This window comes from Eleutherodactylus coqui, chromosome 1, assembly GCF_035609145.1.
Source record: "Eleutherodactylus coqui strain aEleCoq1 chromosome 1, aEleCoq1.hap1, whole genome shotgun sequence".
Lineage (NCBI taxonomy): Eukaryota > Metazoa > Chordata > Amphibia > Anura > Eleutherodactylidae > Eleutherodactylus > Eleutherodactylus coqui.
Genome location: NC_089837.1, coordinates 142,860,684 through 142,872,972, shown reverse-complemented (window position 1 = coordinate 142,872,972; position 12,289 = coordinate 142,860,684). Strand labels below are relative to the sequence as shown.

The window sequence follows — 12,289 nt, the reverse complement described above, 5'->3', positions numbered from 1 at the left end:
CAGTACATTATATGGTACATTTAATAGCACCATTGAAAAATACAACTCGGCCTGCAAAAAAACAAGCCCTCATACAGCGACGTAGATGGATAAATAAAGGAGTTACGATTTTTTTATTAAAGGGGAAAGGAAAAACCAAAAATGGAAAAAAAGGGGGGCCACATCATTAAGGGGTTAAAAATAAATAACACAAAATGCAAAGTAAAAAAAATCCTTATTCTCCTAATAAGCCAATGTGAAAATGTTAATTTTCTATACAAGGTCTTATTTGGGACATATACATACAGATATATCAAGAAGGCAGCTGAAATATTATAAATGTGGAGGATTTCAGTTAAGGAAATGTCAGTTGCTTTTCAATCTTCTGCTTCACTTTTCTTATCAAATATCTCATCAGAAGAATAACCTGCAACAGAATCCAATGCAAAGCAAAATCCCAATCTCTAGGACTAACTTTTAGATTATAACACCTACACAATTGCTTCACAAATCATCGGGGAAGAAAAACACACTTGTCCAATTTTTAATGAAATTCAGACTCTGTTTCATCACATTGTATGAAATAACAGTCACATGTGTGCAGAAATTTATATTAAGATAGTAACTCTGCGTGGGTTTACTGTTTGTGGTCTCATATAGATTTCAATCTAGCTTTATCAGTTCATTAAATGTGACCTTTAGTGGAATAATTTAGGACAATATTTATGTGGATATAGAGTAAGGTAAACTGCTAGTCTTTTTCTTCTAAGTCACTCTCAAACAGGTGTAGACCTTCTTTGAAATATAACTGAGCAGAGCTAATGCAGTTCAGCACCTCTTGCAAAGCTGTCATAAGAGTTTCATTTGACTTTGTAATCTTATAATGCTCTTGTGCTTCTTGAAGTATCGAAAACTTGGTTGATGATTGATCCAATCTGTACAACATGTTTCTAAAGGATGAGAAAGAGAATATGAAAATATTAATTTTGTGTTACGCTCTATGCATTTATAGACACATATAGTATTAAAAGGAATCTATCACCCATTTTTAGCCCTAAGAAACTAAGCTTATGGGCTAAAAGTAGGTGACTTGCTGAGTCTGGGGATGTAAGTGTTATGCTTACCTTCCCCGTCAGCGCTGGAAGCCGCTGCTCAATCCATTGAGAATCATGCTAAGTAGTCTGCCTGTTCTAATTTTATGATGGGAGGTCTACTTAGCAGCGATTCCCAATGCACTGAACAGTGGCTTCCACCACTGACACTGGGGGAATGATGGGGGAGGTAAGTAGAATACCCCATTTACACTGACAGATGATTGCTCAAAAGTCGTTCAAATGACAGTTTGAGTGACAGTTTTGAGTGATTATCTTTGCATACTTTATAATAACTGTTATGTGTGCTGCTGGGATCTGTAGTTCTAAGCTTCTTAGCAGCACAGCCCTCACAGGGTTAATTGATTGCGCTGGCTGGGTGTGGTACTTCCTGCTAGCCAATTTTCTGGGTCTGTGCTCACATATAAACCCAGCTCCTGGTCAGTCTCTGTCTGGTGTTCAGTGTGAGCAGTCATGAATCCTTCTCTGTTGAAGCTTGCTGTGTGATTTGTGCCCTGTGCTGGTTCATGTCTGTTTGTTCATTTATATTCTGTCAGTTTTATGTTAGCTTGCTGTGTGACCTGCTATCTGTGTTCTGTTGCAGCTTGCTGTGTGACCTGTGCCTTGCAGTTCATGCCCGTTTGTACATTTATTTTGTGTCTGTTTGGTCTGCTGAGTTTGTTTGCTATGTCTGCGCTGGGTTGGCCCCTAGGGCCCTCTAGTAGATGTGTCTTGCTAGTGTAGGGACTGCAAGATACAAGGGGCCTTGCCAGGGCTTGCAGCTTAAGTTCATTGGCCAATGTAAGAAATAACACCTCGCATTTATATTCAGCTTATCATCTGCTATTAGTATTTGCATTTTGGCTGCTGTATGCTGTGTGTTCTGGCTCTGTGTGTCCTTTTGTTCAGTTCCTGTTGTGTGGCATGTGAATGCATCCTGTTCTGGTGCGTGGCTCCTAGGATCAGCTAGGGCTTAGATCCGAAGACCCCTGGGCTACCCTTATTGGGGCAATTGTCCCCGCTTAGGTAGGGCCAGGTCAACCTCCTTGTAGCACAGGGCAAGTTGCTGGAAACCCCGTGCTTAGCTTACCCACACGATCGTAACAGTAGCTAATTAGCTACTATACAACTATGCAGGTGCAGTGGGACACCGCCGCTATCTCTCACAAAACACTACAGCTGTTCTGCATGAACAAACAGCTGTAGTGTTCTCTGTACTTACAGCCCATGTCCCGCTATGAATTCACAGCAGGACACAGGCACAGAGAATCTTATCAATGCAGCCGGCTGATAACTAGAATTCAGCGAACAACGATTTGTGCACAAAAACTGCACAATGGCATTGCATTTAGACAGAACAAGAATTTTGAGCGATTCTCGTTGTGTCTAAATCAGCCTTTGCACATCTACTTTTAGCCCATGAGCTTAGCCTAAAGGGCTAAAAGTAGGTGACAGAATGTTTATAATGTACAGTTATAAAAATCATCATAGACTGATAATGTACAGATGTGCCATCTCTTAAAGGGGTTGTCCCGCGCCAAAACTGTTTTTTTTTTTTTTTTAATCCCCCCCGCCCCCCCCCCCGTTCGGCGCAAGACAACCCCGATGCAGGGGTTAAAAAAACAAACCGGAGAGTGCTTACCTGAATCCCGGCGGTCCGGCGTCTTCATACTCACCTGCTGAAGATGGCCGCCGGGGTCTGCTCCCTCCGTGGACCGCAGCTCTTCTGTGCGGTCCATTGCCGATTCCAGCCTCCTGATTGGCTGGAATCGGCACGTGACGGGGCGGAGCTACACGGAGCCGGCATTCTGCACGAGCGGCCCCATTGAAGACAGCAGAAGACCCGGACTGCGCAAGCACGGCTAATTTGGCCATTAGAGGCCGAAAATTAGTCGGCAACCATGGAGACGAGGATGCCAGCAACGGAGCAGGTAAGTATAAAACTTTTGATAACTTCTGTATGGCTCATAATTAATGCACAATGTACATTACAAAGTGCATTAATATGGCCATACAGAAGTGTATAGACCCACTTGCTGCCGCGGGACAACCCCTTTAAGCTTTCCCTTGGCTTAAAATATCCTGACACGACTTGTGCAAAATTATCTAGCTCTATATAAAAATAAAAAAGTTATTTGTGTAATGGATGCCTCCATCCGATGCTATCTGTAGGCTGTCCATTACCCATATAATCTCATGTGAGAAAAGTTTTTTTTACTGGAGAACACCAGAATGTATCAATTTTGTATCCTTTGAAGTTGGGAGTCTTTAAGAAAAATTAAGCATGGACACATGCTTATACACATATTATAATTGAAATTAAGAGCCTATACAGCATGTTTATGAAATATCAATTAGCCATTTCTAATTTTTTTTTCATGGCCACTGACCCAGTAGTAGTCTTTCTGAATGTTTCTTCCTTATACAAGCTCAAATGTAGTGTTCTTAGTGGCTAAGTAGATTCCATGGTCTGAAAACTATGTTTAATGCTATTAAAGATATCTACAGAAACCATTCCGTTGGTGCTATGTAGAAACCTTATTGTGCCATAGATGCATATACAACTGTTGCAAGATCAATATAGGATTGTCTTGCTTGTATGTCTTTAGACAGAAGTAAGAAGGGTTTAATATTCATTTGTTAGACAATGTGTCCCACAGCAAGCGTGGACCCACTGAGACACTGGCAGATTTGACTTTGGGCTACTCCTGAGGGCAGCAACTATGTTTGCCCGGGTTTTCACCCTTTAAGCCCTCAAATTGGGATATGGTCTTAGTTTCAGGAGCCTCCGGGCTGTTACCCCAAGGGTGGTGTCTGTGCAATGATAGCTGACATTGACAGGTCAGATGCACCATAGCATAGCATCAAAGAGATAGGCAGTGATGTAGTTAAAATACAGGACTAGGTCAGAATAAGCAAAACTCTTGTACTAATGGAGAGACAGGCAAAAGGTCAGTATAGGCAGAAATCAGATAACTGATCATCAAAATATAAGCCAAGGACAGGAGAAGATGGAAAAGCTGGGCGAATCAGGCTTGGATCAAACTAGGAAGTTAATCAGAACAAACAGTGCCTTTTGCAGAACGTAATGCAACCTATGGCTCAGGCACCCTACAGTGGGAAAGGGTATCTTAAATAACCATAGGACAATTCAGATTGGTTGGAGATGGGAAAGCTATGTGCATGTAAATGCCCTTTAAGAGGCAGGATGGGTTCGTGTATGTACACCCTAGGAATGGCAGTAACAGGAGTCCTGAACGGTGCAATGTCTGTTACGCATGATATGAGGTGAACGAAGATGGTGGGAACCAGCATGAGAAAGTGCCAGTGAGAGCCACTATCTGAAGCCAGAGACAAGGGGGTAGAGCTAGAGGGAGAAGGCAGGGCTTTAGCACAGTGGAGGGGCTCAAGATGCAGCCCTCAGTCCCTTTCTTGCCCCTGTTTTTCTTTCTCCTATGCACTCTGCTTTCTAAGTCTCCAGCCTTTTCTTTTGATGCCTACGACCTGATACAGGCATCAGCTCAAAGATGTGTCAGGACAAACAGGAGGAGCAGGAAGCGGGAAAGAGTCTGCAAATAACAGAGGTTACACAATCTAGGAAGTTTCTTCTGCTTCCTCAGGCTGCCAGCTTGAATGTCCCACTGACTGTAGAAAAGGTATGTGTGTCACCTCTGTAGCTGTATATATGTGTGTGTCTCTATGTATATACCTGTGTATTGCTATGTGTCTGTGTCTAATATATGTCTCCGTGTATCTATGTGTACAGTATATACAGTATATGTGTGTGTGTAATATGCATGAATGTATACATATGTGTAAATATAGATATATATACAGTATATGTGACTATAATCGTATTGTTAATTGTATAATAGTACTATTTGTATACTGTTACTGTTTATATCTATCTCATATTTTATGAAGCTGTACTATCAAATAAAAAGAGGGGAGCATATCTAAATGTAATGGAGTCTTCAGAAACTGTATGGCAAGTGTCAGAATAACTAAAGCCAATAATGAATTGAGGCTAGCAAGAGATACTGAAAATAATAAAAAGGGATTTGGGTGTATGTCAAAAGCAAAAGAAAAGTCAAAGATAATTACATGTTTACAGGATGAAAATGATGAATTGGTCAAAAATAATGTTGAGAAGGCAAAACTTTTAAATTCCTATCTTGTATCTGTTTTCTCTCATAAAGTAATGCAACATTAACTAATCTTTAACATTAACTGTGCTATTGAAGGACTAAGAAAAATCCCGCCATCTATAAACAGAGAAAGTCAGGGAACACTTAGCTAACTTAAATTAATTTAAGCCTCCTGGTCAAGATGAATTACATCATAGAATACATATTTTGTATGCTAATATAATGCTGTTATTTTATTTTTATTTTTTACATCTATAGATATATTAGTGATTATTTGAATCAAGTATGGCATCAAGAGGTTGTAAATATCCTGCAGATGCTTTCTGTTATGTATGCGGAGAGTTAATCAAAACATCGGCAAAGAAGCACTCTTTGGCAACAACCTGCAAAGATGAATGCAGTCTAAAAAGCATATTTTGGGATGGCTGTGGGTGATCACTTCAGCTGTGATAATTGCAAGAAAACCCTTGAAAGTTGGTTCAGAGGGGAAAATAAAGCCATGAAGGTTGCGATACCACAAATTTGGCGGAAGCCAACTGATCATTGCACCAACTGCTATTTCTGCATGGTAGACCTCTCCAAATGTCGAAGTGGAAAAAATGTAGCTGCTGTGATGTATCCAAATGTTCCTTTGTCTATGGCCCCGGGACCACATTTCTCTGATCTCCCCATTCCGACACCTCCACAGAACATGCATAGTGTGCAGACGTGTTCAGAAAATAGCTCAGACAGGGAAGATGCAGCTGATCCTTTCCATACTGGTAAAGATGACAGAAGACCATACTACCTAAGGGTTTGGTTACACAGGCGCATCGGCGCCCGTGTTACTGCAGGAAGAAGATGGCCGCACTTCAGGACAGACATCTCTTTGCAGTGTCGGAAGAAAGAATATGTGACCGGCTTCATTGCCGGTCATGGTTCTTTCTTCGGCGCTGCGGGGAGTGGTCCGTCCTGAAGTACGGACGTCTTCTTCCTGCAAAAAGGGCTCCCTCCTCTCACCATGCATGTAGATGACTACCAAATGGAGGAGCAAATAACCAAAACATGGAGGAGCAAAACCAACATTTAACCAATGCCTTGCATTTATTATCTATCATTCACATGCAGTGTGGCATTAAGACTCCAGGGGGAGCCCAGGGTTGCAGAACCAATGTGGTTCACTGATGGATATGCAGGGCAACCCACCGAATTATCATGGCGTCATTAATAGGTTGCTGGTCTGCATGGTGAACTACATATATCAGAATGGTCTGGCACCCTGTATCCACTATGTGTGGGAGTGTACGCCAAGCATCCACCCCCCTCATTATCAAGAGGCAGTGTGAGTGGTTGTCTTATCGGTGTCCTGCACAGGTGTTATTTGCTCCTCCATTTGGTAGTCAGCTACATGCATGGTGAGAGGAAGATGCATCTATATGCACTCCTCAGTCAGTAAGTACTGGCCATTTTTCTGTGATTGTTTTTAATTTTTTATTTCCCCTTCTGTGATGCATTTATATTAGTGTAGGGACCCACTACAATGCAAGGAACCATGAAGTGATTAGTGGGCTCATGTATCTTAGCCAACATTCAACCAATGCCTTGCATTTATTATCTATCATTCACATGCAGTGTGGCATTAAGACTCCAGGGGGAGCCCAGGGTGGCAGTACCAATGTGGTTCACTGATGGAAATGCAGGGCAACCCACCGAATTATTATGGCCTCATTAATAGGTTGCAGGTCTGCATGGTGAACTACATATATCAGAATGGTCTAGCACCCTGTATGTATACACTATGTGTGAGAGTGTACGCTAAGCATCCACCCCCCTCATTATCAAGAGGCAGTGTGAGTCGTTGTCTTATCAGTGCACCTGTGTGACTAATCCCTAAACCAGAAGGATGTTAATGATTTGGTAAGAGATCTTAGTTTTACAAAAGCTAAAGCAGAAAATCTGACATCCAGGCTGACACAGTGTAACTTTGTGGATGATAGCGTGCAAGTTACAAGTCAAAGAAAATGTCATCAAATGTTTTCTACCTTCTTCACCCTTCAAGATAGACTCTGTTATTGCCATGACATAACAGGTCTATTCAGTGAAATTTGGATACCTTGTAACAGACAGGATTGGCACCTTTTCATTGACAGTTCTTCCAAGAGCTTGAAAGCAATTCTGCTCCACAATGGAAATCAACTTCCATCCCTTCCAGTGGCTCACTCTGCACATCTCAAGGAGGAGTACAGTAGTGTCAAATTCCTGTTGCAAGTTCTGAAGTACGATCAGTATGGTTGGGAGGTAATTGAAGACCTCAGGACAGTTGCTTTCCCAATGGGTCTTCAAGGTGGTTTTACAAAGTTTCCTTGCTATCTTTGCCTTTGGTATAGCAGAGCCAAAACTAAACACTACCATCAACAAGACTGATCTGAACGTATTGACCTCACTGTTAGTTGAAGCAATGTCAAGTGGGAACCCCTAGTAGATCCTAAGATGATTCTGATGCCACCTCTTCACATAAAACTTGGGCTTATGAAACAATTAGTCACAGCTCTAGATTAAGAATCTACAGTGATGAAACATCTACTAGACTTCTCCCCGAAGCTGACTGAGGCCAAGGTAAAAGCTGGCATCTTTGTGGGACCACAAATCAAGAGGATCATAGAATGTCTGAAATTTCCTGACACGCTCACAGAAGTACAGAAAGCAGCTTGGAACAGTTTTATTGTCATGGTTCAAAATTGATATTGTTGTCTTTATAACAACCCAATAAAAAAAGTTAGCACGCTGTTTAACCAAAGCAGTGAACACTGTGAAAAAAAATCTATAAAAATAACGTGGCCAAAATTGTTAATTTTGAATATCCTGCCTGCTGTGAGTGGTTATGCCAGCAGAACGGCACCTGACCGCTGCGGTCTCCGATTGGCTGCAACAGTCAGATGGTAGCAATTTCACAACAAAGACCAGGAGCACCGCAGAGCTGCAGTGTGGATCACCAGGTCTGAGGAAAGATAAATACTGCTATTTTTTTCTATTATTTTAACAGAGTTGGATCCATTTCTTAAAAGTTGCAGGACAGCACACTAAGTGTCTACAGCTCCGTAATACAGAACTATATGGAATCTGCTAACTGCAGTACAGGCTCTATGTTCTCCTAAGTGTATATGAGGACATAAGAAGACACGTGCCGCCCAACTATTGCAAATCATCATAAAACCTGTGTCATTTTTAGTTCTCTTTCTATCAAGTAAAGCTTTTCCTGGAACAATTTCCATTGCTCTCCTAGTATTCACTGGGGTGAAAATTAGTTGCACTCACTCCTAAGTGAAGTAAAAATCAGATTGTACTAGATTGCATGCTAGCTTCCTGGAAAACAAAATATTCACTAAAAATAGACACGTGGAAAGACTATAGCAAATCATCTGGGACTGAACTAGTGAAAAAGATTTGACACACCGCAGTTGAATCCCCATAAAGGGAATCAGAAACATGCACAGTTTGACATAAAGATGATTTGGAGTATATTAACAATTCTATTTCCAGCAAGGGCTAATTTATATAAATAACCCTAAAGCTTTGCCAGTTCACTTCTTTACTGTTTGTATTTCACTGTGTCTTTTAGATCTGCTTATGAACAACACCTGTTCCGTACATACGCCAGATAATTACGTTAAAAGAATTGCCTGAGCTTTGCTGTTTAACTACCGTTAATAACAGTCATCCTTTAGCCTACGATTCTATAAAAAATTGAATATTTAATACATACATAATATACATAATATTTACTTAATACATACATATTTACCATACAGAAGAAGACATACATAATATTTGACAATACATAACATGTCTTTGGTGGCGCTTAAGCAATTAAAGCAGATACAGGATGACAGAGTTGTCTTATAAAGAAAAGACCTTATTAGGGCCACAGGCAGAACACGCCCCTATTAAAGCCTATGAGATTATGTAAGTTAACTCATCTCATGTCCTATATAAGGCGTCCCAAGTGGAGGAATTTCATCTATGATGTCCGTATGTCCACATGCCTTAATTTAGCACATGGATAAGAGTTCTCACTCTGAGACAATATCGTTAAAGCTATTCATTTTGATGGGTCTGAGTTTCATCCAAGTTTGCTCAACTATGAACTGGAACAGAACGCAGTTGAAAGAAACGTCTATGTGAATAAACCCTGAAAGCTCAGTCAGATATATATGTATATATATATATATATATATATATATATATATATATATATATATATATATATATATATAAATTTTTACACAAACCAGGGATGATTTTCAGGGAGGGGCTTATATTTCAAGCCCTTCTCCAAAAATCAGTGCAGGGGTTGCCGGCGGCCTATTGCTTTCAATGGAGCTGCCGGCAGCAGCGGTGGCCACATTGAAGGCGTGTTTGTGCGCGTACGTGGGTGCACGGGTTTGTGCACACTATGGACGCACACACACATGCTCGTGTGAATGCACCCTTATTCAGGCCCAATAATAAGAGTAGAGGGGTGGAGCAACATTCTGAAACTCCTCGCCTACCATTTAGAGAATACAGTACAGTGATTATCCAGCTACTCACTCCAATTATGTGTATTCTTCCTGCTCATAAAAGTAGTGACTACATGCTCAATAGATGTAAATCAATAAATCCTTGATACTATAAATCTCTGTTATAGCACAGCTAACCTCTGATTTTGAAAGTCATACCTAAGACCGCAATGCTAGCCTGCTTATAAAATGCAGTAGTCTATAGTATAAGCCTTTATGCACTGTACACTATTGCAATGCTGTACTCATTCAGCACTGGGGCGGTATCATGATATAGAAAGGTGTAGATTCAATTACATGCACACCAATGTACAATGGAATGGGTCATATAAAGGAATCTGGGTTGATATTCTTTTGATTTTAATGCTGTTTCTAAACCTCAATACAGCCTTGCGCTATAAATTGCTACATTATTTAACTTGGTTAAATTTCTTCCATACAATCGCAATTCAATAGTTGAGAATGTGTGTGTTCTGAAATGATAACATCAAAACTTAGGTATGTAAAGGATAAAAAGCAAAATGACATGAATTTTGCTGTTAACACAATCACATCTCTCCCCTGCATAAAGTTCATACTTCTTATCTATTATAAGAAAAAGTTAGAAATACTGTATGTGCTGTGTGTATCACAATGACTAATGTAGCTGGTATAGCACAAAGTTTTATACAAAGCTGTACATGTCTGAAATCCACAGAATATGCCCTAGAAAAGTGACAAATTATTTCCAGTGACTGGAAGAGACTGAAAATGGCTTTGCTCCATTTCTAATAGACTTTAGTGGCAGCTACACCTAGTTAAGCTATAATAAATTTAGCTCATTCTGGTTACCTCATTGGGTAACACTAAAATTTCTTGTGTTGAAAACAATATCAAATAAGGGATTTTAATACATTTATGAGTGTGTTTAGTTATGATTAGAGATGAGCGAGCACCAAAATGCTCGGGTGCTCGTTACTCGGGACGAAATTATCGCGATGCTCGAGGGTTCGTTTTGAGTAACGAACCCCATTGAAGTCAATGGGCGACTCGAGCATTTTTGTATATCGCTGATGCTCGCTAAGGTTTCCATTTGTGAAAATCTGGGCAATTCAAGAAAGTGATGGGAACGACACAGCAACGGATAGGGCAGGCGAGGGACTACATGTTGAGCTGCATCTAAAGTTCCCAGGTCCCACTATTAAGCCACAGTAGCGGCAAGAGTGCCCCCCCCCCCTCCAAACAACTTTTACTTCTGAAAAGCCCTCATTAACAATGCATACCTTAGCTAAGCACCACACTACCTCCAACAAAGCACAATCACTGCCTGCATGACACTCCGCTGCCACTTCTCCTGGGTTACATGCTGCCCAACCCCCCCCCCCCCCCCGATGCAGTGTCCACAGCGCACACCAAAGTGTCCCTGCGCAGCCTTTAGCTGCACTCATGCCACACCACCCTCATGTCTATTTATAAGTGCGTCTGCCATGAGGAGGAACCACAGGCACACACTGCAGAGGGTTGGCACGGCTAGGCAGCGAACCCTCTTTAAATGCTGTACAGAAGCAATGAGAAATATAATCCTGTGCCACCGCCATCAGGAGCTGCACACGTGGGCATAGCAATGGGGAACCCATGTTCCACACACTATTCATTCTGTCAAGGTGTCTGCATGCCCCAGTCAGACCGCGGTTTTTTATAAATAGTCACAGGCAGGTACAACTCCGCAATGGGAATTCCGTGTGCACCCACAGCATGGGTGGCTCCCTGGAACCCACCGCCTGTACATTAATGTATCCCATTGCATTGCCCATCACAGCTGAGGTAACGTCCGATTAAATGCAGGTGGGCTTCGGCCCACACTGCATGCCCCAACCTGACCGGGGTTTTTAATTCATAGACACAGGCAGGTACAACTCCCTATTGTGAAGTCCGTGTGGACCCACAGCATGGGTGGGCGCCAGGAAGCCACCGGCGGTACATAAATATATCCCATTGCATTGCCCATCACAGCTGAGGTAATGTCATGTTTAATGCAGGTGGGCTTCGGCCCACACTGCATGGCCCAGTCAGACTGGGGTTCTTCAGAAGTGGATGCATGCAGTTACAACTCCCTGTGGACCCACAGCATGGGTGGCACCCTGGAACCCACCGGCTGTACATAAATGTATCCCGTTGCAGTGCCCATCACAGCTGAGGTAACGTCCGATTAAATGCAGGTGGGCTTCGGCCCACACTGCATGCCCCAGTCAGACTGGGGTTCTTTAGAAGTGGATACATGCAGTTACAACTCCCTGTGGACCCACAGCATGGGTGGCTCCCTGGAACCCACCGGCGTTACATAAATATATCCCACGTTTTTGATGGTGATAGAGAACAATGCTTCCATCCGCGGGTGCAGCCTACGTATTGTTTAGGTATCGCTGCTCTCCGCTGGTGGAGAAGAGAAGTCTGGGGAAATCCAGGCTTTGTTCATCTTGATGAGTGTAAGCCTGTCGGCACTGTCGGTTGACAGGCGGGTACGCTTATCTGTGATGATTCCCCCAGCCGCACT

At 42.0% G+C, this 12,289-nt stretch overlaps 1 protein-coding gene across 1 annotated transcript in view; it reads right to left on the bottom strand.

Annotated features, from left to right (window-relative positions):
- Positions 1-310: 310 nt before the first annotated feature.
- NAALADL2 (N-acetylated alpha-linked acidic dipeptidase like 2) overlaps positions 311-12,289 on the bottom strand; it is an 855,965-nt gene continuing 843,986 nt past the window's right edge. Inside the window, 1 exon segment of the mRNA XM_066601349.1 lies at positions 311-929. Within this exon segment, the coding sequence (XP_066457446.1) occupies positions 731-929 (199 nt within the window). The 3' untranslated portion in view covers positions 311-730.